We start from the raw sequence: 25,970 nt of genomic DNA on the forward strand, positions 1-25,970 counted from the left end.
CGGACTATGTGAACTTTTTCCAGTTAAAATATTTTATTGTACAATTTTAAAATAATTTTGAATCGTGGCATTTCACACCGCAGTGGGAAACCTTTATAGAATATCTGTATCACTGTTACGAAGCCATGAATTGCCATGTTAATTGCATTACAATTTAAGAATGTGTCTGTGAAATTACTTTCCAGTTAAATAACAGGCCGAAAAGCTAATGCCATGTATATAATTTGAGTCCCTCTCAAAAAAAGTTTAGAACCACTTAAAGGAAAACGGTCATAATTTATTATTTTAAAATAAATTCTATGCATTATAGCCCATGAGCAGTACATTGTAATGCATGCATACAACCGGTCTTTACTGCATCTGCATTGGGGCAGCTATCTATATACATCTACTTTGGTCAGAAGGACCCCTAAATTGGTTAAGGACTGGGCTTAATGAATGCCTGAAACCAGAACCGAATTTGGTTTTAGAGGTCTGCCACTTCTGCACATTAGAATTTTATGTCACCCCTACATCCTGTGGTTGAGTAAGAGGTGTTTCTGATCAAAGAGGACTTAACAATGATCACTGCCAGAGAGCAAGGTGCCAGAGGATGCAATGATAAGAGGTGATATATATATATATATATATATATATATATACACACACTGCAGTATAATACAAGAGGCTAGAATACAGGTAATATTTTATTTTAAATACTCACGATGACAGTCTTCACTTAAAAGATAAATTAACCAAATAACAGCATCTATTAATTTTCCTACCTAATATGGGCCTCGGTTTAATATTTTTGGATAAGCTTTTGAAAAAAAAAAAATATATATATATATATATATAAATAAATATATAATATACACACACATGTACATATATATATATATATATATATATAATGCGCACACACACACAGTGAATGGGGAGTTACTAAGTGGCTTAAAGAGCCAGCTGATACGGAGTCTGATGGCGCCATATAAACAATAAAATAACAATAATATTCTCAGCCAATCAGAGACGCTCGCCAAGGCCTTTCAGCGACTTTGGGGTTACATCATTCATGAACGGTTTATTCCCTAAAGGCAAGCTGGCACCAGGCACTAATGAAGTAGTTTGGTGCACAAAGTGTTCAAAAATATGAAATCATTTTAAAAGCTTATCCAAAAATATTGAATGAGGGTCATAATTAGGGCTGTGTAGTGCCAATTCAAGAGCCATTGCCAAACAATCTACGGATGAGATAGCTTAGTTTGGTTTACATCCAAACTAACATAGTGATACATCTCCCATTGCCCTCTACAGACAATCGTTTGTCAGTGACTATCGAAACTTTGGGAAAACACTGACACCCAACATATCAACTTTAGAACGAGGCACTTAGAGAAAATCTCATTTCACAAACAGGAAAGATTAGGATATTTTGCAGATATGCAGTTTCACTACTTCCTCCAGGTAAATATTCATCCATTCTTGGATACTTTTCTAGGCCTGGATGTACGATGAATATTTGTCAACTCAAAATATGTTGCTAAAATTAGAAATAAATTCACACTCTTACAGTTTTTACCAATATTAAAAACACTGAACAGAGAAAAGCTAATTTGGATTAAAAATTTTAAATTCGTCACTCTCTTCCAGTCTCGACTTGTTATCAAGTATTTCATACACACTTTAAAAAAAATGTCTCCGATGTAAGGCAAACCCTTTTCGTCCTACACAGCTAAACAAATGATTTAAGAGTAAGTCAAACACTGTATCTCTACCAAACAAAAAAAAAATGTATGCTTGTTAGGAAGCTCTCTGTTATAGATATTACAGATACATGTCATTCTTCTTGCTGTGTTCAAACATCAGTGTCATCACCTTCCCTCCCAAGCATCTTCACGCTGCTTTGCTTCCAAATGCCTTCTCTCTACAAAGAAAATAGAAGGTTTGAAAGATTTTATTCTCATCTCAGCAGCACCTGCCGTTTCTGTTGCTTTCTTGCTGTCGGAATGATATTGAGAATACCAATTAAGCTGCTCATCAGAGGGATATTTTTCAGAAGAATAAATGGTTACATTTCAACAGGCTGATGATGCCAACTGTATTTTTTTTTAGTAGAGACGTACTGGATACCACACTCACCAAGTAACCCCAGTGCTCTAAAGCAAGGGCTGGACAGGCCTCCCTTCCAAGATATGCAGAATAAATAACTGTTCAGGCACTCCGGGATAACAAAAATACCAGATTTATTGGGGCAAAAACGGCAACGTTTCGACCCTATCGGGTTTTTATCAAGCTTGATAAAGACCAGGTATTGTTGAAACATTGCAGTTTTTGTCCCAATAAAGCTGTTATTTTTGTTATCCCGGAGTGCCTGAACTGTTATTTAAACTTTTTTTTTTTGTCCCAGATTTAAATATACAGAAAACTCACTTTTTACAGCATTTGCCCGGAAGGGCATTTCACTTTAACCATGTACAGAAATGGCTAAAAATAACTTGAATGAATACGGTTAAATTAATACTGATTACAGAGTAACAAAAACTAAATTCGAAGAAAAAGCAGATCTGTAGTTAAAATTCACCAAGTATAAAAAAAAAAAAAAAAAAAAAAAAAAATGTATGTGTACATCATTCTTTGCACTTGACTTTAGGATAAAGAAAAATTAATTTCACTGAAATTCTAAACAATCATTTTAAGGGAGGATAAAATTAGATTCTACTGTAATGCCAGTTCCAATGTATGAAGTTTGGAGCTCTGCAGACATGTACCTGAATTTGATCACATAACACATTTCAGTACCGTGCCAAAACCATACTGCAAACCACTGCGGGTTATGCTCTATTTGAATAAACATGTTGGGCTCTGAGAGCCCCATCTTGTGGCAGCTTTTGGTGCAAGTTAAAGAAGACAGAAGAGGAAGGGTTGATATTATTATTATTATTATCGCCATTTATATAGCGCCAACAGATTCCGTAGCGCTTTACAATATTAGATATACTAGATCTATATAGATTTATATATCGGATTTGTAACACTGCACACTGGTGTAAATGTTTCTGTAGTTTAAAGGACAAATATAAAAAGTTCAGTGGAAAATGTCAGAGGCAGCAAATTGGCATTAACAAGCTTAGCTGCTACATAAAAACCAAATGGGTTTCAGATTTCACCCAGAACACAAAGTGCTTTGTCTCAAGGAAACTAAAAACAAACACTTACCGGTATGTGACATTTACACTTCCACTTAAATAAAAGAAAAAATACAGTTTGCATGTTGAGTGATTGCTTAAACGTATAACACCTCCTTAACAGGATATTGAAAGGTAAACACTAGAGAATTAGGAATACAGACATGAAATCTACCTATTTAGATTCAGGGCCCACAGAATTAAGGTAGTTTTACTCAACTTACTCCCTCCCCCCCGCCGGTCTCTCCACGGCCCCCCTGCCTGAGATCAATCTTAACGATTTCAGCCAATCCAAAGTTTCCTCATAGGGAAGGATTGGGAGGCTAGTGAGCATGCGCAGCCAATTGCATTTCCTCACAGAGATGCACTGAGACGCTAAATGGCAGTCTTGCCAACCAGAATGCAGGAAGTGCCTCTAGTGGCTGCCCAAGTGATAGCCACTATGGATACCGTTCTGGAGCAGTGTAAGCCCTGCCTTTTTGCAGACATTGCTCGGAACTCAGGGATATACTCTATGCACCATAACCATTACATTAAGTTGTAGTGATGCTGGTGACTATAGTATCCCTTTTAAAACTACAAAATTATTAACCAGACATAACAATAGAGAGGGATTTGTTTTTATTAACAGATCTGATATGGCACTCTTATACAGAGTGCTTTGCTAAATGTAACAATCAAACTTATTGTTACAGACAGAGAGATACCTTCTTTAAAATAATAGCACAACAATGAGGAGTTATTGTCCTGTTAAATAATGTCATGGTCACCTCTCTAGCCAATTGAGGATCTAGCCCTGAGCCCAAGGAACTTTAGAGCAAACACTAATTCTAAATAACATGAAAAATGCTGACCTTGTGAATGCTTATACAGTGTAGGATGTATAGGGTGTGCCATAAAATGGTGCGCCATAGCACTACACCAATAATGTGCCTGTAAAGAATTTAGGTAATCATGCGAGTCATTGTACTGTCATTAATGATTGAGGTTATTAGGTCATACCTCAATACCCTCGGTCATTAGGGGCACAGAACCTTGACAAAGCAGCACACACCTCCTTCACAAGCATGCCACTGAAATTCCAGAATACGGCTTTGCTGTTAGTTTGAAAAAGGGTGTAGCTCTACTTCGGCCAATGTAGGAAGCTAAGCGCAGCCAGCTGCAATATAATTAGCATCCTTTTATTGGTAAAAAAAAAATAAGCTAGAGATGATGGGTGAAATACATAATGCAAAACACAAATATAATAAAACTACAAACATTTAGTGGTCATGGTAGATAGAGAGATTCTTTAAAAACGTTTCAAGGCCTTATTGGGTATACTGTCAAACAGAGAAGTACAATGAAAAATAAACTTTTTTGGCTTGTAGACAAGACCTTGTTGTAAATAGGGCAAGTGTCCCTTGCTCAATGATAATTATGATCACACTAGAAAGAAAAAAAAAAAACAAAAAAAAACTGTCTTTATAGCTCTACAGCAAAAAGCAGTTAACAATGATTGCTGAAAAAACAGAAACCGTTGCAAAATATAATTGCTTCCTCTCACCTCTAGCTTCCTGTAGCTTCTTTCGTTCAGCCTCCCTCTCTGCTTTGGTCTGGGTACTTCGTACTCCCAGGGCACTAATCACAAGTCTCCTTGCAAGAACCGCAGACGTTTCTGGACGTTCTTTGGCCGGCTGTAGAAACTCTGAGCCACATAAAGAACAAAGAGAAAAGAAAGTATATGATTTAATATAATAATGATATCTAAAGCAGTAAATTACGGGGGCAAAAAATGATAAAGTCAAAACTGTGGCGCCTCACTTCTACTTGTTAAACAGACTTGGTCCAGAACACTTAACTCCAGAGAGACCAATGACGTTTCATATTGTAATCACCTTAAAAATACTTCTGGCTCTTCTAGAATATCTGGCCTATTTAGGATCACATCAAATGCTGCCAGTCCTTAACATATTTATATTTACATTTCGACAATAAAATTAAAAAAAAAAAAAAAAAAGACCTCCCTTATCTGCACTTAAGTTATCATTTAAAAAGAAAAGTATTATTATTCTGGTTGCAAAACGGAATACAAAAAAAAACCCAACATACTGGATAAGGTTGCAAACCAGCATCAATAATAAATAAATATATAAGCAGAAATATTAACCCTTTAAGGACTGAGGCAGATGTACAAGTTGTGATCAAACAAAAAGTAAAAAAAAAAGTTGAATCTGCGCTTTATGCCTGTTCAACCGTAATTCACCTCTTTCATATTAAATGCACCCAGACTTATTATATATCATTTTATTCAGGAGAAACAGGGCTTTTAGGTCATATCAAACATGTATATGTGAAACATGATTTAATATGAAAAAAAATATAAAAGAAATGTGAGAAATTAAGATATGTTATTGTGAGTTGATGCAGTGACATAGTGGTAAGGAGGATTTGTTGCACTTTTTTTGTTGTTTTGTTTATGCATAAGAAATAAACAAGCTTATCAGAGAAGTCAACATGGCATCTGAACAAGTGTTCGTCAAAACAAGGTAGCGTAGCCATAAGCGAATATACTTAACTGGGGATGTGTACAGTTAGTGTAGTGATCTACATAACTAGTCAGACATGGAGATGCGAGTCAGTATTAACCCCTTAAGGACAGAGCTTCGGAAGCTTGTCTTTCACTTTGTGACAACGGCATTTTTTGCTGTTTGCGTTCAACTGCAATTTGCATTTGACTAATTTATTGCACCGACGCATATTATATACCGTTTTTTAAAGGACAGAAAGGGCTTTCATTTGATGTAACATATATATATATATATATACATGCTTATTTATTATAAAAAAAATACAGAAAAATGCAAAAAAAAATGAAAAATTTTGATTTTTTTTTACAGTTTTTGCAATAATAATGTGTGCCTAATTAGTGCAGGTTAAGGAAAGTAATTAAAAATAAATTTATTTAGTTGTTCTGATTTACAGAATATATAATGTGTCTGGGATTTTCAGTTTTTTTTGGTAGTTACAGGTCACAAAGCACAAGGAGTAAAATAAACTTTTAATATGGAGCGATTTTAGAATTTGGTATGTTTGTCTTGTAAGCTTTATAGCCATAGAAGAAAACAAAATTGCCACACAAAAGTATATATTTATATAAAGTAGACACCACAGGCTATTTACCTAAGGTTGTTTTGACACTTTCTACGTAGCCATTTTACCGCCAACCTCTGCTAAATATTGGAGTAAAATTGTGTTTTTTGGGGGTTTTCGCACACAAACTTATAACAAAGAACTTCTCATGTGTATTTTGTAAAGTTGGTGTGTGCTATTCCTGTACAAAGTTTTATTATGTGTTCAGTTACTTCTGCTGAGTACAACGGTACCCCCATTGTATGTCTTTGGCACTATTTCGTGAAGCTACAGTGCCATATAGGAGACCTGTCCTTTTCAGTATTCACAGTAGAATTTTGAGAGAAGGATTTAATGAGCCTATGCTTCCATTTGGGGTATTATAACAGTTTGACTGTTCAAAAAAACCCCACAAAGGCCTACCATTTGTAAAAGTAGACACCCCAGGGTATCTCATAAGGTGCATATTGTGCCTTAACATGCCCCCATTTTTTTACCATTACATGCCAAAGTATGTGGTAAAAAATAATTTTGTGCATTTTTTTACATACGGATTGCATTTTTGCTGGGCATTTTGTATATTTCATATGTGCCACTAAGTTCAACCCCCCCAAATTATGCTCAGCTAAGTCTTCTGAGTAAAAGGACACCCCCATTGTATGTCTATGGCATTATTTCGTGAAGCTACAGTGCCATACAGGAGACCTGTCCTTTTCAGTATTCACAGTAGAATTTTGAGCGACGGATTTAATGAGCCTATGCTTCCATTTGGGTTATTATAACAGTTTGACTGTTCAAAAAAAACCCACAAAGGCCTACCATTTGTAAAAGTAGACACCCCAGGGTATCTCATAAGGTGAATATTGTGCCTTAACATGCCCCCATTTTTTTACCATTACATGCCAAAGTATGTGGTAAAAAATTATTTTGTGCATTTTTTACATACGGATTGCATTTTTGCTGGGCATTTTGTATATTTCATATGTGCCACTAAGTTCAAACCCCCCAAATTATGCTCAGCTAAGTCTTCTGAGTAAAAGGACACCCCCATTGTATGTCTATGGCACTATTTTGTGAAGCTACAGTGCCATATAGGAGACCAAGCCATATCAGTTTTTACCGAACTTTGAATTTTGACGCCGGGCCTAAGTGCAATTTCCAAGCATCTTCGCAGGTTTTAAATTCAAACTACCCCACAAAGGCCTACCATTTCTTAAAGTAGACACCCCAGGGTATTTCAAAAGGCATATTTTGAACCTTAGCGTGGGATCATTTTTCCGCTAGCGTGTACCAGGTGTAGTGGTAATAAGCGTTTTTTTCTGCCTTTTTGACACACAAAGTGAGTTTGCACAGTATATTTTGCAAACCATATGTGTACTACCACTGTATAATACTTCATATGTTGCTCAGCTATGTCTGCTGAGTACAAAAATACCCCCGTATGTACCTTTGCCAGGTATATGTGGACATCGGAGGGGCACATTTGGGACACAGCCATTCCATTTTTTTTTTCAAACTTTACATTTTTACGCTGTGCCCATGTCCCATTTTAGAGTATTTTACCAGGCTATATAAACCATATACCCCATAAAGCCATACCATTTCTTAAAGAAGACATCCCAGGGTATTTTAAAAGGCATATTTTGAACCTTAGCGTGGGATCATTTTTCCGCTAGCTTGTACCAGGTGTAGTGGTAATGAGCGTTATTAAATGTATTTTTTTACTTTTTAAAACTTTTTTTACTTTTTAAAACTATTTTTTAAACTTTTGTTTTGCTTATTAATTTTTTTAAAGTTTCCTAAACTTTCGTAAAACTTTTTTTTACAGATTTAACATTTTTCTAAGCTTTTTTTTTACGTTAACCCCTAACTAGCAGTAAGAAGCACTAACAGTAAATTCCCCATTTTCCCATAACTCCCACCCACCCCAGCTAGCAAAATATTTAATTATACAATATTTAAATTAGTTAATTAAATAAAGTTAACCCCTGAGGGTTAAAAAATAAATAAAAGTTAATCGTCAGGGGTTAAAAAAAAATTAGATCACAGTATAATACTGTGATCTGTATTTTGATCACTGTAGGCAGTGATCGACTGGCAGGGAAGGGGTTAATTTTTATTTGGACTGGGTAAAGGGTTTATTTTTTTTACATTTTTTACTTAAACGTTATTAAAACTTTTTTTTAACTTAATTTTTTAACTTTTTAAAGCTTATTTTTAAACTTTTTTTAACGTTAACCCTTAGTTAGCCTAATACTAAATCCCCCAATTCCCCACTAACTTCCACCCTCCCCAGCTAGCTAAATTTATAACTTTAAAAAATTTAAATTAATTAATAAAATAAATTTAACCCCTGAGGGTTAAAAAAAATAATAATTAACCCTCAGGGGTTTAAAAAAAAAAATCAGATCATAGTAAAATGTAATCCCTGCCAATTGATCACTGTAGTCAGTGATCAATTGGCAGGGAAGGGGTTAATTTTATATTAAAATGGGTAAAGGGGGGTAAAGTGGGGTGGGATTTTAATTAAACTTTATTGTTTTGTCACCAGGGGGCAGGATCACTGAAGATCCGGCTCCCTGCACTTCACACAGAACCAGGAAGTGCAGGGAGGCGGAGGTGAGTATAGAGAGCACATGTGCTCTCTCTGGCATGCTGTCAGAGCGGGCACATGTACTGTGACAGCCCGATCCGGTGCTCCCGGTCTGCCTCTAATGCAGAGGCAGACCGGAGCACCATTAACCCCACGATCGCCGCAATTGCGGCGATCTGGGGTTAATTTTAACGGGTGACGGACGAGGTCCGTCACTTGTCGTTAAGGCAATCCCGAGTGACGGACCTCGCCCGTCACTCGTCGTTAAGGGGTTAATTAATTAGTTGACATGCTAATAAACCGTGTCAGGCTGATATTCCACTGGGTACCACACACTTTATAGAGAAGATTAAGAGAACAGGATTGACCTCCCTGCACCTTAAGCTTAGTAAGCGAGTTAAGTCAGGTGTCGTGTGATGACTCTTACTGCGTATATGACTGACTAGCCAGGTAAGACAGGACCAACTTGGATTGTGTGCAGTTACTTTTTAGCGTGCAATAACGTGGCGTAGTATAACCCCCAAGGCACAGTGCAGCACTGGAGTAGCCAGGTTTAGGGATACATGCAGACTCAGGAGAGGTAAGTGCGGTCAGAATTAAAATCAACTATAAGAAAAACAAAAAGAAACAAAGACTGAAATATAGAATATACACTAGTCTGCTGTAAACTTGGGCATATGTGGCAAGCAGCAGCTTAGTCGCTCCCATAGCTGCGCTGGATCAGCCGATGTCTTGACTGGGAATGGGTCCTGTGTAGCTTATGCTGAAATGCTTGAGTGCCTGATTGCTAATCAACTAGGAGTATGTCCAATCCTGTGCTTCTGCTGGCGCAAACCCACGACAGAGAATAGAGCTTGCGCGGCGTGTTCATTATTCCCACAAGTATTGGCTGGATCAGAGTCCTGGTAAAGTCCCCACATACCTGCCAGTGTGGTTTGTGGACGGTGGAAGGTGAAACCTCTGGTGTAGACAGTGCTCCTGTTGATGAGCCAAATGTCTCTCTGCTCGAGTGGTGCGCTGTCACCCTCCGGTGTTACACGGTGGTTGGGGGGGGGAACGGAGAGGTTGCGCTGTCTCATCGGATCGTTGCCAGCGTGCATTATTCAGGTCGACACCGACTTCAGGAAAGCTACTCAGCCACTGCTCGGGTAATCTGGTAGCAGACGTGGCGGCCATCTTTTTTCCATGCGGGCCCAGGCTGGTCACTCCACTGCCCAGATACTGTGAGTGAGCACTGTGTACTTTGTGGGTACCGGGATAACCCCCAAACTGTTATAAATCGGTAAGACTTCACTGAGTGTTTCAAAACCGTAAAACTATCACAACAATGATAACGTCGTGTGTGAAAAAATTAAATAATGGCACTTTCACTGACAATATCAATGTTGTTATAAATTTTACTGTTTTGAAACACTAATATCTGTGTTCAACAAAGTCTCCAGAGTAAAACAGTACCCCCCATGTACAGGTTTTATGGTGTCTTGGAAAGTTACATGGTTAGATATAGGGCCTGCGAACCAAATTCTGTGGACTGTCTGCCTGGGTTGTCAGGCAGGTCCCTCAAACAGCAAAACCCTGCGATCACATGGCCTGGTACAGCAGCAGAGGGACAGCCTGGGATGCCAGGCAAGTCCCCACATCGCAATTGCCAGCAGGTGATTGCCAGCGATCAGGTACGTACATAGCATGGCCTGGACATAATATGCCGGTCCCCAAGGACTGCATAGTATGCCTGCTGTCCTTAAGAGGTTAAACAATGAACGTACAAAGACAAGTTCCTCTGTATTTATTTATACTCTTGTAATATTTTAATAGGTTACTCAAAGATGCTGTACTAGTTATGATGGCAGGAATAACCAATGTTCGCACCACCGGTAGCATGGCACACTGTTTCATAGGCTTCCGATATCTGGCTTCTGTGGAACCGCAGCAGCCAGAAAGCAATCTAATGGTCAGCTGATCTATCTTAGTTAACAAATTCCTCTCTGTGCAAATATATATGTATATAATTGAAATTAGCCAGACCGATAACGATAGTCTTGTTCTGGACTGGCTAATAACACCTAAGGAAACATCCAGAGATTTGAGTTATACCTCTGACAACAGAGGGATTACACTCTTTGTGCTTTGTTTCGCTATGAAATGCAGCATATACTGACACTAGGCAGCATTGTCACTACAAATCACTGAAGTGGTCATGGTGCTTGGAGTAACTCTTCCTTTAATATTCAGCCATATTGACGATTGAAAAATTAGGTTATAAATTAAATTACATCTCATGCACAGTACAGTTATGACAACCATGCAAATAAATCAACGAATTCCTCTTACCCATGGGGTGTGGAACCCCAGCCAGCCAGCTTTCTTTAATGTCTACTCTACCTTAACATTACCATTCTTGCTTCTCTGTTCTGTTCCTTTAGGCCTACTTTGGCATGACCCTTACGAATCTTTTAAAATAATTTTGAACGCAGTTAAATGTAATACGTTTTTTACCCCTATGCCATTTCCCTACGCTCCAAAGGACAATACAAGAGTAGAGGACAGTCAGCTCCTTCACTGACGGCACATTTCACTGTAGAACTCTCTGTGGAGGGCTTACGGACCAAAGGCTACTCATCATGCATTTATCACAATAATGCTTGTGCATGAAACCTGTTAATTGTTAAATCCGCTCCATACCTATAACCTTGCCTGTATGGATACATCATTGATGATCTTATTGTCTATGCAATGACTCTGCACAGTCCACTTCTGAGTAGATCACTGCAACCTTTTTCAACAGAAGCTTTGGACGGTAATTTGTGTACAGGCCACATTGTACACCCCCCTTACGAATGCTATTACTTTTGCATTGTACTGTCATGATATTGCATTATATTGTATTTTGACTTTCCTGTTAACCTTTCTTCACTACAAAACACGATTAAATAAATAATAAAAGATAAAAAAAGAAATCAACTAAGGCCCTTAATGTAGAAAGAGTAAAAAAAAAAAAAAAGGGGGGGGGGGGGGTGGACCACCACTTGTACATGAATATTCAGATTTTGGATGCAGGGATTACTTTATACTGCAGATCCTCGGCACCCGACAGAGGATCGCTGGTACTCTCCAGGGAAAATCCGACATTGGACTGCGAAAGGGTAAACTATTTTGTCAGATATATTCCAACATAGGACTGCAAAGGGTTAAAGGTTTTCATTGGTTAATTAGATAATAGAAAACCCAAGATAAGTTGGGCTTGCAAGTATACACGTACAATTAAATGTCCCACACTAAAGTACATTGTCTGTAATATTTCAGAGTTAAAAATTTATTCACATGTGTTTACTTGGCACAATACGTTTTTCCAATGCAGTTTTGATCATATTAAGTCATTTATGATGTTCTGAATTTGTTGGCCATAATGTTTTATTATTAAATATTAATAAAAGAAGAAAAATCTTCCACAGAAAATTCCCCACAGCTATTTTCTTTGCAGAAAAATAAAGCTTTGCCAACATTTTTATGCCCATCATTGAGGTCTATATGAAAAGAAGAAAAACAAAAATAACATAACTTGAGGGTGTTAATAAATGGATTTTCTAAAGATCTAACAGACCATGTAATAAAGATTGCCAATGCTGGGAGGCAGGGATACATCTCATTTTATAACTTTGCATTTTAAATTGGCTACAATGCATTCTTTCTATATATTGTCCATGTTTTACAGCATTGCATAATATGATGGCCGTTTATTACTAAAGCTTAATAAAAATATTAAAGGGACACTATAGTCAACTGAACAACTTTAGCTTAATGAAGCAGTTTTGGTGTATAGAACATGCCCCTGCAGCCTCACTGCTCAATCCTCTGCCATTTAGGAGTTAAAACCCTTTGTTCATGAACCCTAGTCACACCTCCCTGCATGTGACTTGCACAGCCTTCCATAAACACTTCCTGTAAAGAGAGCCCTATTTAGGCTTTCTTTATTACAAGTTCTGTTTAATTAAGATTTTCTTAGCCCCTGCTATGTTAATAGCTTGCTAGACCCTGCAAGAGCCTCCTGTATGTGATTAAAGTTCAATTTAGAGATTGAGATACAATTATTTAAAGCGGCACTGTCATGCCGAATTTACCTTTCCTCAATCTCTTCCTCTTCTCCCCATCTCTCGGGATCTGTTATTCTTTTCTTCATGTCTTCTTTAATTTTCTTTAAAATCATAAGACAAAGTAGGGACTCTTTGACTTATGGAGGATTCCTCCGCTTGACCAGCGGAGGAGCAAAGTGTGCTTCATTTCCGCTGGTCAGAGCAATTTTCCCATGATCACTAGCTTTCCTCCCTGTTCCCACAATGCTTCCTGTCAGTATTGCCGAACGTCCTGTCACTTAGACAGAACGCCGGCAAAACTGCCAAATTGCATCCTAACAGAATGAGAAGAGTTTCTCCATTGGTGTTAGGATGCAATTCGGTACTTTGTTCGTATCGGAATTTCATTCTAATGAATTAAACTCCGATCCTATTCATTGCCGCGGCTGCATCTTGCAGCCGCTTATTAGATAACTCCCTAATTCCCACGGTATCAGGGAGCTATCTACTAAAAGGCTGAAAGACCTAAATTGGTCTTTCAGCCAAATTTACTAATACTAAGTAAAGATTACTTAGTATTAGTAAATAATATGCCCCTACTCGCTATATCGCGAGTAGGGGCATGTCTAGTAAGCAGCCTATAGCCCCCCCCGGCTGGTGTCCTGCCCCCACCCCTGCGCGGTGGGTGGGGGCCCTAAATAAAGATTGGGGGGACCTACTGTCCTCCCCCCCTGGCCCCCACACCTGCGCAGTGGGTGGGGGCCCTAATAAAACAATAAGGGGGGGGGACCTACTGTCCTCCCCCCCTGAGCGGTGGGTGGGGGCCCTAAATAAAGATAGGGGGGGTGACCTACTGTCCTCCCCCCCGGCCCCCACCCCTGAGCAGTCGGTGGGGGCCCTAAATAAAGATGGGGGGGGCCTACTGTCCCCCCCCTGGCCCCCACACCTGCGCAGTTGGTGGGGGCCCTAATAAAACAATAAGGGGGGGGGACCTACTGTCCTCCCCCCCTGGCCCCAACCCCTGCGCAGTGGGTGGGGCCCTAATAAAACAATAAGGGGGGGGAGACCTACTGTCCTCCCCCCTGGCCCCCACCCCTGAGCGGTGGGTGGGGGCCCTAAATAAAGATTGGGGGGGGACCTACTGTCCTCCCCCCCTGGCCCCACACCTGCGCGGTGGGTGGGGGCCCTAATAAAACAATAAGGGGGGGACCTACTGTCCTCCCCCCAGGCCCCCACCCCTGAGCGATGGGTGGGGGCCCTAAATGAAACCCCCCCCAATCAAGATGACTAGGGGTCCCAAGCCCCTGCTATGTTTACATATGGGTTAATCCAGCCTCTAGTGGCTGTCTCATTGACAGCCGCTAGAGGCGCTTCTGCGCTTCTCACTGTGAATTTCACAGTGATTAGACGCCAGCATCCATAGGAAAGCATTGAGAATGCTTTCCTATGGACTGGCTGAATGCGCGCGTGTCTCTTGACGCGCATGCGCGTTCAGCCAGGGACGTCAGAAGAGGGAGGAGAGTCCCAGCGCCGAGGGAGCCCGGCGCTGGAAAAAAGGTAAGGAATTTATCCCTTCCTCCCCTTTCAGTGCAGCGGGAGAGGGACCCTGAGGGTTGGGGCACCCTCAGGCCACTATAGTGGTCCTTTAAAGCGGTGTTCTGCTGGGTGCAGTTTAGAGAGACGGTGCAGAGGAAAGTACATTCTTTCAGTGCAGACCCACTGCTCTGGCTAATATTAATCTGTGAGCACCCTCAAGTCACTTGCCAACGGTTACCTAGGATAGACCAACTGCTTCTTTGTGCACCACTTTGTGTCGCTTTTGAAAAAAATATATATTTTACCTTTTTTTTTTACTTAACAGGTCAATGCAGTCACAAACAACCAAGCAGTCAATGAAAAACACCATGGAAAAATACATAAACGCACCAAAAAACACACATATTTTACAAGTTATATGCTTTTATATGACAGAACACTCTGGAAATTTAATAGGAAAGAAAACACCCAAACTGCACTGTTTAAGGAAGATCTATTTACAACGGTTAGATTTGGCCCCAGACAATGACTTGAGAAGCATGATTGAATCTCTGCTCAAAACATTAATCACAAGGAAGTGACTATGTCAGGACTGGTACCTTTACTGGCATTTTGTGAGCACACTTGCAGTTTTAATAACTTGAAGGCAAGACTAGAACTTGTCAACAAAACAAGTCAAGTTTGTGAAGATTAATAAAAAGGCAATGCACCGGATACATAAATCTTACTAAATCAGAACGTCAGATGCAAACGGTACAATGCCCCCAACTGCGGATATAACAGCCATTCGCTAGTTCACAGTAAAATAAATGGACGAAGTTGCCATGTTACGTCCCCATACAGGGAAAAAAGGAGTCAGAGAACTTGCTTAACTTAAGTACGGAGGCAATCGTCCATGTTCTGAACCAAAACTAAACCTAGAATTTGAACTACATGTCCGTTTAACCATAATTTACCTCTTTTACATTAAGTGCACCTTATTATATATTATTTTGTTCCATTACGTAGTTCCATAAAAAAGTTCTGCATGGCATTTTAACTGTGAACGTCATAATACGGCTAGCATTTATTGCAATAAAACACACATTTGTATGCCCTCATGTCCCACGAGTTCAACAATGCCCCCATGTACAGGTTTTATGGGCTTTTGGAAAGTTACAGGATCAACGCTTGTCCATTTCGGTTTTTACACACTGAAATTTGCCGGATTGGTTTGCTGGTTTGCTAGGGTGTGTGTTGAGAGCGTATGGCAGTCCAGGAATGAAAGTTACCCCATCATAGCATACCATTTGCAAAAGTAGACAACCAGGCTATTCAAAATGGGGTATATGGCCAGTCTTCTTTTTTTAAATGTCTGATTCTATTGACATTTTCAGTATAAGGTACATCAGATACAGTAATCTGGGTGCCATGTGCCCACATTTTAACCCTGCAGCTAAAACCACAGCCATTAACCTTCTAGTGCCTATCATGCTGACAGCCTTTAGAGGCGTTTCTGTGAAACAGTAGATTAAAACTGCTGTTTCCGTCAGAAGGTTCAGACAGATCATATGAATGGCGCAGTGCGGCTTTTTGCTGCGCATGCGCGCTATCCTCCCAATAATTTCCTATTAAACATTGGTGATCTCAGCAATAGAGGAGGAGCTTCATTTAGGAGACCGGTGCTATGGGAAAGAAAAGGCAAGTAAACTACCCATTAACCATAGCAGCAGGGTTCCTATCACCTAAATAGCGACTCTGGCACGGTCTGTAGCATTAGAAATGCATATTTGTATTCCTATCATGCTTCTGAAGAGAGACAAAAACAAAACACACTTTGTGTCAATTTCTTCTACCCTAGTAGCCAGTTCACATTACCCCTCCCATGTAACCCTTGGAAAACCAACTTTACCCTCTTTTTCATAGAAAAATTGTATGTTCTCGGTATGTGAAAAGAGAGAAAAGATCAACAAGAATAAAAAAATGATAAATAATATATATAATATATTAAGGTGTTTGGTTTTTTTATTAAGCAAAAGCAGAAAAGGTTCTAAAGTAATTTCAAAGTCTTTAAATTGTTGCACGCTAGCCCCCAAACTAATTATTCTTTTTAATATTTCAACTTACCGGAACAGGATCTGGCTTTGGCTCTAGAAGCTTTCGATGCATGAGACAGTGGCCTCACTTTTAGTATAGGATTCTTCATAGACAATGCATCCCGGGCTGTGGAAAGAAGACAGATCACTCAATACCAGTTTCCAAAGTTTGGTTAAAGCCTCCATGAGAGTGTAGCTAATTAGCCAATAGTAAGTTTGTTTTGTTAAATATATGTATGAAAGTTAAAAATGAGGAATGTGTGGCTACCACATGCATTTGGCCAATTGTATATTTAAATATGCAGTGGAGGGAATATAGCTAATTATGCATCATTGCTGGTGCCATATATTTCCAGGCATACTGGCCCCCACCAACTAGTTACATCCATGAATGTAATACAGTACAAAAACTATAGAGCCCCCTCCCCTAAAAAATGTTCCACATTTGTAAAAAGTTATTAGAAAGGACTTTCCACCCTTAACCCCTCAATAAAGCTTTTAATGTGCCGCAGTCACTGAGCACGGTCATACCAGAACATTTTTTGTGTGATTATTTTTTTTTTTTTATGGTTTAACTTTAAATTGGGTCTCTGCCCATCACCAATGCCCGAGAAAACAATTAATTATGTATCAGAACAGCGACCAGGCAGAGCAAAAAGGAACGCAATGCAGACAGGCACCCAGGGGTCCAACTTTCATGAGCAGCGGCAATTTTGTGCTATAACTCCCTCTCAGACAGGACAGTGTGTCCACCAGGGTGCTATGATCATCAGACACTTTGCAAATAAATACAAAAATATATATATACTTTTAAAGTTTCCTTAGAAGCTCGGTTTTGTGGGTCAGTCTGCAACAGCAGACTAATCAGGAAGAGACTCTTTTCCCAGAAAGCCCTGTCCACCATTAGCGGTAAATTCAGCATAAGTAGTTGCACTCATTACATAGAATGAGTAGAACTGCTCTGCAGTGGATTTCATCAGTTTACAAACAACGTTGTTCAGTGACGCCGCCATGTGGGCAGATCAGCAGAGTGAATAAACATGTTAAAATATCTAAAAAAGTACCTGAAAGTTTCTTCATTGATGTTTAAGTCAGAATAAGGTGCAGAAGGGATTAACATTACAACATTGAAAGAGACGCGAGACTACAGTACCTGTAATCGGACTGGAGAAAAGACCAAGAGCGTGCGTTTCATCCACCCATTTAATGTCAAATCCCTTCTTCCTGCAGCAGAATTACACAAAAGAAAAAACTCAATAACATGCATTGCCAATGGCACACATGCAACGTTTTACACCTGTTAAGTCAGCCCACACAATTGGCTTATGTACGTGGGTATGATATTGTATCTCCATTTTACGACATTCTGACTAAAACCAAGCCCTAGTTCCGAATGGATGACTTTTGAACAAGCACAAACTGTCAGCGGCAAATCAGTTTCAAAAAAGCAAGAGTGTCACGGATTGCTTCCTTCTGCATGATTATCAAAAGAAGAGCCAGATGTAGAGAACAATGCACGAGGAGTGAGCTGGAATCCTGAATCTACCCAGCAGTCCATACCATTTGACGAGTAGCATGGTTTGGGGATAGGATATTTAATCTTAAGGCCCTGCAGGTAAGTGGTAACTTGAGGCCATCGTTTTATATCTATTTCTACAATTTTATAAAGTGAATTGAAGTGGTCATGTTGGCAAGATTCTGTATGTGTAACATTTCTGTTTGAAACGCTGCACACAGTCAGTAATTGGCCCTTGTGTAACCCCTTGTGTAGTTTATTTGTGTAACGGAGGCAAGTTACATTACTTTCACAGCCTGAAGTTCCGGGGTTCCAAATGTCAATTCTGTACATAAAATATGTCTGTCAGAGCCCACCGCACACTTGCAACGGATGTATCAAGCTTCTCCTTTGGAGGGAAGTGAAGAAGACCCTGAACAAGTAGATCTCTCCTGCCTCCCTATAGCCTCAGTAAAGCTTTTTTTTGGGGGGGGGTTTGTTTTCTATTTATTACTCTCCATCCTCACCAGCTCACATTGAATAAGTGCGGCCTGAGGGCAAAATGGTCCAATCACAGGCTTCTCTATGAGAATCCCAAGATTGGCTGGCAGGAGGGCCTTGCTGACAACGGGTGGAGGCATGAAAGGCAACACCAGGAGGTTCGTCCAGCACTGGATTCCAGTTAAGTACAAGTATTTTGTGCAGGTTTATTGAAAAAAATAAATGTTTTGGTTAGTTAGCAAAGCCCAATATGGCATTTTAAGTAGAATAACCCCCCCTCTGCATACAGGTTGGAGTAACCCTCATTCTTACCCTTACATTACCGCCCCTACCCTCTTACTAAAATTTCAATTTCTAATCTCTCTTCTCCTTACCCTATCCTTAATTCACCAACGCCACACCTAACCGTTCACCCACATTCCTAACCTCTCATTCCTAACAGTTACAGCTATCTGTAGATATTGAGGACATATCCTGCATTGTAGTGGCCAACATCACACCACTACCAAACTGGCTAAATTTGTTTAGTCATAGTAACTGTGATCAATTTGCTGGCTTCGATCTGTATTACATACCATCAATACCTCCACACACAATAATACATACTTCAACCCAAAAAGGATGGCCTTCTGATGGTATTTAAAGAAATGGTAATGCTTGGTTGATCAGCAGCAGGAGTTAACGATAGTAGATTTTTTAAAATGTAAATAATAGTTACAAGACACTGGTCCACACAAGAGCAAAACAGATTAGTACAATGTTACTTTGTCACCCAAGTAAAATGGGCCACTACAAGCAGAAGCAAATTACAAAACTAACTGATATGCTGTTCTGAAAAGGAATTACTTTTTTAATACGAATAAGCAGGACTCACAGATAATTGGCAAAAGAGCGCATTAAATCCTCAGTCTTAAATTCCGCAGGAAAATCGTAGATCTCAATCACGTGCGACAAATCAAAATCATCCATTTCTGGTTCTTCGGGTTCGTAGTCGTAGTAGTTAAATTTGGTTGCCTGTAAGGTCTTTGCAGTCTTCTCTCTGTTTGTGAGCTAATATAACAAAGTGAATAGTGATAATATAGAATGCCAGATCAAGAATCTACTGGATATTTTGATGTATGCAAAGATAAGACATATCATAAAGGCAGATAAATATCAACGGGGACACAACATACATGTCTCAGGAAATTACAAGATATCAAAACTGCAGATACACTATATTCCACTTTAATTATTTTTAGTATGTGATTGGTACATATATGTATTAAAAAACAATTAAATGGAGAGCTAATTCATTTTCACCCACTGGCTACCAGTACGATAATGGTCTCACACATTGCTATGGTAAATTTACCTCTTCCAAAAGATGAGGGTCAAGACAGTCTCCATCATCAGTGAATAGGTTATCCCAGCTTTCAGCACCATCACCACTCCCATCACACTGAGCTGTGCTGTCTTTTGAAGTTTCGCAATAGGTCGCACATGGTCTTTCCACATTGTCCTCTTTGTTAGTCTTGTTACTTAATGCATCGTCAGTCCCCTCCCGTGTACAATCAATCATTGTATTGTGTATGTTTGGACCCTGCAGATCACCTGAGCAGCTTATGCCTGTTTCAGAACTCACACATAATACAGCAGACACTGGTTCTGCACATACCTCTGTTCTAACATCACACTCTGTCATATGACAAACGTTTTCTAACCCTACATCTGCATTATTCATATCACTGCAGCTGCCTTCAACCCTATCCTCAGATGATCCTCTAGATTCATTCCAATTTTGTGGTTCAGTGTTTGCGTTGTCACATTTTATTGGGGTTTTGGAAGAATGAATGTCATCTATTACACCTTTGCCTCTTTCATCCGCACATTCTTTTAAATCTGTGATGTTTTCATCTGCAGTGATGCTACTGGGATTACTAGCGCAGACAATGCTGCCGATATCCTTTATCATGTGTTCGGAGGCGTTCTGTGTTACTGGAGGTGATAAATCTAATTTCTCCTCCGCAATATTTTTCTGCTTTTCATAAGAAACTACAGTACTTATTTTATCAGTATCATTTAAGCAGACAGTAAGCTGCCCAGATATGTCTATGGGAATATTAGTGTCAGTTGTGTAGATTACTTGGGCACTATCTGTATCGGAGAGTGAAGCACTATGCAGCTCTTCAGTTGCATTGTCTGTACTTTGTGCTACAATATCACAGCTGCTGTGTATAGAACTTGATGATAAATTTAAGACTTCGCTATCACATACAAACAAGACATCTGTGCCTGTTACCTGTTTCTTGTTGCTTGATAATTTGACTACGCTTGGGGACATCATGTGGTCATATTCACATAAGTCTGTATACTCTGAAGAATATTCTACTTCCATACTAGACTGATATCTTTCTTTGGTGTGTTCTACCTTTGTGGACCTATCCTGTTCCATCTTAATCTCTGCTGACCCTGTCCTTCCATTTGCAGACTGTTCTCCAAGTCTTTGGCTGTCACTATAGCACCAGGAGGCAACCTGTTCAGGTACCTTTGATAAAAAGCTGCTATGATGAACAGGATCAACATGAGATGCATACACAAAGCTTTCATCTAAGTCCAGCGATAATGTTTCCCTTCTCTCATTAATGCTTAGGCTATTAACAGCTCCACATAATGAATGGTTTTCTTCCGCCTGTGTCTGACTGCAGGCTTGATTCCTATCCTTTTGTTCAGCATATTGCTGAGATGCTGGGAATTTGTGAAGTCTACCTTCTGTCTCTTCTGGTTCAAAAGCTTTAGAACAGGGGCTATGCTTGGCACTGTCTGGCCTATTCTTGTGAGTGGCTTTCTTGTGACGTAGTTTTTTTTCGCTACTTCCATTGCTTTTTTGATGCAAGTTGCAGACACTTATTTCTTCGGGGGGCTTTTCAACTCCATGTTCGTCCTGTGGCTCTATGCTTCTTCTAGCCTTAGGAACATATAATGCCTTGTCAGGCCTCCGAGGGCGAGATCTGCATTTCTCCATTTTTTTCTTCTAAGACTCCTTATCTGTTTAAGAAAAGCAAAAGATTAAACATAATGTTTGGGCTAGCATGTACGAAGTTTAAGAAAACACAATTATTTGCTATACTGGTCATTTGTATCCCAAGCAAAATCAAGACAGGAATTCCATACTGTTTTTACTCATAAGAAACATAGAATGTGACAGCAGATAAGAACCATTCGGCCCATCTAGTCTGCCTAATTTTTAAAAATACTTTCATTCGTCCCTAGCCTTATATCATAGCTAGGATAACCATATGCATATCCCACGCATGCTTAAACTTCTTTACTGTGTTAACCTATACCACTTCAGCTGGAAGGCTTTTCCATGCACCCACTACCCTCTCAGTAAAGTAATACTTCCTGATATTTTTAAACCTTTGTCCCTCTAATTTAAGACTTTGTCCTCTTGTTGTGGTAGTTTTTCTTCTTTTAAATATAGTCTCCTACTTTACTGTGTTGATTCCCTTTATGTATTTAAATGTTTCTATCATATCCCCCCTGTCTCGTCTTTCCTACAAGCTATGCATGTTAAGTTCCTTTAACCTTTCCTTGTAAGTTTTATCCTGCAATCCATGAACCAGTTTAGTAGCCCTTCTCTGAACTCGCTCTTAAGTATCAATATCCTTCTGGAGATACGGTCTCCAGCACTGCGTACAGTACTCCAAGTAAGGGTCTCACCAGTGTTCTGTACAATGGCATAAGCACTTCCCTCTTTCTACTGCTAATACCTCTCCCTATACAACCAAGCATTCTGCTAGCATTTCCTGCTGCTCTATTACATTGTCTGCCTACCTTTAAGTCATCAGAAATAATCACCCCTAAATCCCTTTCCTCAGATGTTGAGGTTAGGACTCTTTCAAATATTCTGTACTATGCCCTTGGGATTTTATGTCCAAGATGCATTATCTTGCATTTATCCACATTAAATGTCAGTTGCCACAACTAATTTTTCTAGTTTACCTAAATCATTTGCCATTTGGCTTATCCCTCCTGAAACATCAACCCTGTTACATATCTTAGTAGCATCAGCAAAAATACATACCTTACCATTAAGACCTTCTGCAATATGACTAATAAAAAATATTAAAGAGAATGGGTCTGAGTACAGATCCCTGAGGTACCCCACTGGTGACAAGCCCAAACTTCGAATATACTCCATTGACTACAACCCACTCAGCCACTGCCTTACCCAGTCAACAATATTGGAATCCAAACTTAAAGATTGCAGTTTATTGATAAGCCTTCCCCCTTGGCCCCTACCCATGAGCGGTCCTAGTGTCCTCCCCCACGGCCCCTGTGCGGCGGGTGGGGGTCCTACCCCCCCCCGGGCCCTCTCGCCCTAAATAACAATAAGGAGGGACCTATTGTCCTCCCCGGTGCCCACCCATTGGCGAATTTACGATCCGAACAAAGTCCTAAATTGCGTCCTAGTACGAATTAACAAACTGTTCTCATTCTGATAGGACGAAATTCGGTAGTTTCGCCAGCGTTCTGTCTAAGTGACAGGACGTTCGGGAATACTGACAGGAAGCATCACGAGATCACGGAGGAAAGGTAAAAATTGTGGGAAAATATCTCTGATCACAGGAAACAGAGCATCAAGTTCAGCCTTCCTCACATATGTTTTTTGCTGTTGATCCAAAAGAATGCAAAAAACCCAGGCCGAAGCACTTCCAATTTTGCAACAAACTAGGAAAAAATTCATTCTTGACCCTAAAATAGCAGTCAGATGTCTCCTTGGATCAAACCGCTATTACCCCACTAATAAGAAATGATATCCCTGTATGTAAAGTTTTTGCATAACAAACTTAATTTCTGAATAGCTTGTAACTAATTGGGTATGCATTATTATTAGGCAGATAGAATAAATATACCAAAATGTTTCATTCTCATACTAAATGCTATACATCACTCCCCTCCGTCTACACACTGCTCCTCTCTAACTCCTACAGAAAATCATTTTTCGGGTTGTGGTTTCTTTTTTGCATAATCCGCTAGGGCAAACACCCTGATTTCCCTCAGCAAGCATCTCCAAAATTTTGCTGCAGCGTTGCAGAAGTCGGCTATTATCACTGGTCACTGAAGGGTCAATGATGGCTGATGAGGACCAAGGTTAGAGGGCAAACTGTTGCTAAACGGTTTGCTCAATTACCGGAAAACGAGGCAAGGGTACTTCTGGCATCATAACCACTACAACGGGCTGCATTGGTTATGATGCTTGGAGTAACCCTTTAACTACCAAACACTTCTTAAAGCCTCAGGTCTCAACTCCCCATTATTACCTTTAGATTGTAAGCACACGAGTCAGCTTGCCAAACAATTTGTATAATAGCACTGTAATTGCAGGGTCTTTTGTCGATTTGTGTATACGGTCTGCCTATACTTTGTATAATTACCAATGTTATGTTTTCATAATCTGTAAATCACTCTTGATACGAGCACTATATAAGAAGTGTTAAACAAACAAAAATATAAAGGAAGACAAACTAGATATATATTTTGCCTCCTGTAACAGTAAGAGAACATGCTGTAAAATAAAATGCTAAAAAGGGCCAATGTTGTAGAGACCTATCCCTCAGCTAGATCTGCATTTTAAAGATCCCACATCAAAATCACGGTCAAGAGATACAGATTCTGTAGTGCACCACTTCTAAGATATTACTTTAAAGAGCATAAAAACAGAAACAGCAAATGATCAACAGAGGCCCGTTCACAGAGCAATGGACACTTTGGGATATCCATCTCAAAAGGCTCAAAGGCCGTTTCTCTTTTCTACATAAAGTATATTTGCCATTTTATATAAAACAGGGCTGTCTGCATCTGTACGAGTCCGACACATCACTCAGAATCAAGAACGAAAACATAAACAAAAGCAAGTTTCATAGTTCTTAGCATATTTTTGTTTTCTTAAAATCTGGCTATGTGTCCATGTTAAAGGGTCAATCTAAGCACCATTATGACTTTGTATTACTGCCGTACCAGCTCTCAGCTTCGAGAGTGGCTCTGAACCACAGCAATTTGTATTTAAAAAAAAAAAATAATAATCACTACAGCTTTAACCTAGTCCAACAGACCTGTCAATCAGGCAGTCTAAGTTTTTTGTGTTAATTTTCTTTATATTGTTTGTGCGGTGTGTGCATTCCAATAGATACACATTGCAGGGTTCCATAAACAGTGAACCAATCTATGTGTACATTGTGGGTGTACATACACACAGTACAGACAGAGGTTTATGGGATAAGATCAGAGCACAATACCTGAATGAGAATCTCCTTACTGGCTCCTAACAGGTGAAGGAAGGGTCTGCAATTAAGGTGTGTATGATAATATATTAACTTTTGTTAATTTCTAATGATAACCTTCAAACTGTGTTACAATAAACTTACAATATGATTTTACAACTAGGAAGAGACCATAAAAAGTTAGGAGTTAATGGATCACTGTAAGCACCAAACCGCTTCAGCTTACCATAGTGGTTATGGTACAATCATCAAGCTCCTGGAGCATTCCAATAATTATTTTTGTGTGTGTATAGAACAACCCTTTTCTCATGTCAGTCTGCCAGATGGAAACTTTGGTTCAAATTTGTCCCATATCCTATTCCACTTGCAGACACTGTACTGGGGGTGTGGCAGCAAAAAAAGTCCATCCTTTCTTGCGGTTGCCAATCTAATGCTCGTTTATGACAAGTATTTCTATTGGGCTGAAAATCGCACAGGAGTAAGTTAAATCTTGATAGCTGAGTAAATGGACACAATAGGCACCCAGGCCACTTCATATGGCAATATCAGGGTTTAAATGCCTCTAGTCGTTCTGACAGCCACTAGACGCTTACGTCCAAAACAGCCAAGTGAAACTATTTCTATTAGGTGGTCTGAGAGACCATCTGATTGGCGCAGCACAGCATTTTGAGGCACAGGCACAATAGGTTCCCAATGCTTTCCGATGGGAAAGCATTGGGAGGCTAGTGCGCATTGGATTGGCTAAGGTTATCAGCCATGGAGGTGCGACCGGCCACAGAGAGAGCACCACGGCATGGGAGAAAGGGTAAGTGAAATACCTTTCCATGCACTTGGAAGGAGGAGAAGGGTAGGGACATCATTAAAACGGCTAGGGTAACCTATACAGTACCTGGCTTGGCAAACTAATCCCCCTAAGGGTGAGAAGTAAAGTTACCTAATCGACATTATATCCTATCCTCCCAAAGTAGGAACCGTAGCCCTCTAAATACACTATAGGTCTACCACAGCCCTGTGTATCTCGAATACCCCAGTGTGAATATGGTATACCCCTCATTCTCAAACTAGTCAACGAACAGCCGCAAAAAAGCAACAAGCCCTCAAGTGCCCTCTAAACCATAGAGAAAATAAATATTTACATTTCTATTCTTCCCTGCAT

The 25,970-nt window shown here is 39.7% G+C and overlaps 1 protein-coding gene across 2 annotated transcripts in view; it reads right to left on the reverse strand.

Annotated features, from left to right (window-relative positions):
* Positions 1-1,039: 1,039 nt before the first annotated feature.
* The window catches only part of R3HCC1L (R3H domain and coiled-coil containing 1 like), a 40,335-nt gene continuing 15,404 nt past the window's right edge, over positions 1,040-25,970 (reverse strand). Inside the window, exons 3-8 of one of the 2 annotated variants that reach the window (XM_063434940.1) lie at positions 19,903-21,570; positions 19,423-19,598; positions 17,706-17,776; positions 16,584-16,679; positions 4,714-4,854; positions 1,040-1,906 (exon numbers count right to left, since the gene is read on the reverse strand). In XM_063434940.1, coding sequence (XP_063291010.1) covers positions 1,854-1,906; positions 4,714-4,854; positions 16,584-16,679; positions 17,706-17,776; positions 19,423-19,598; positions 19,903-21,552 — 2,187 coding nt within the window. In that variant the 5' untranslated portion in view covers positions 21,553-21,570 and the 3' untranslated portion in view covers positions 1,040-1,853. Of the gene's footprint in view, positions 1,907-4,713; positions 4,855-16,583; positions 16,680-17,705; positions 17,777-19,422; positions 19,599-19,902; positions 21,576-25,970 lie in introns of both variants that reach the window. The other variant, XM_063434939.1, reaches the window with a different exon arrangement.

Source organism: Pelobates fuscus, chromosome 10, assembly GCF_036172605.1.
Source record: "Pelobates fuscus isolate aPelFus1 chromosome 10, aPelFus1.pri, whole genome shotgun sequence".
Classification (NCBI taxonomy): Eukaryota; Metazoa; Chordata; class Amphibia; order Anura; family Pelobatidae; genus Pelobates; species Pelobates fuscus.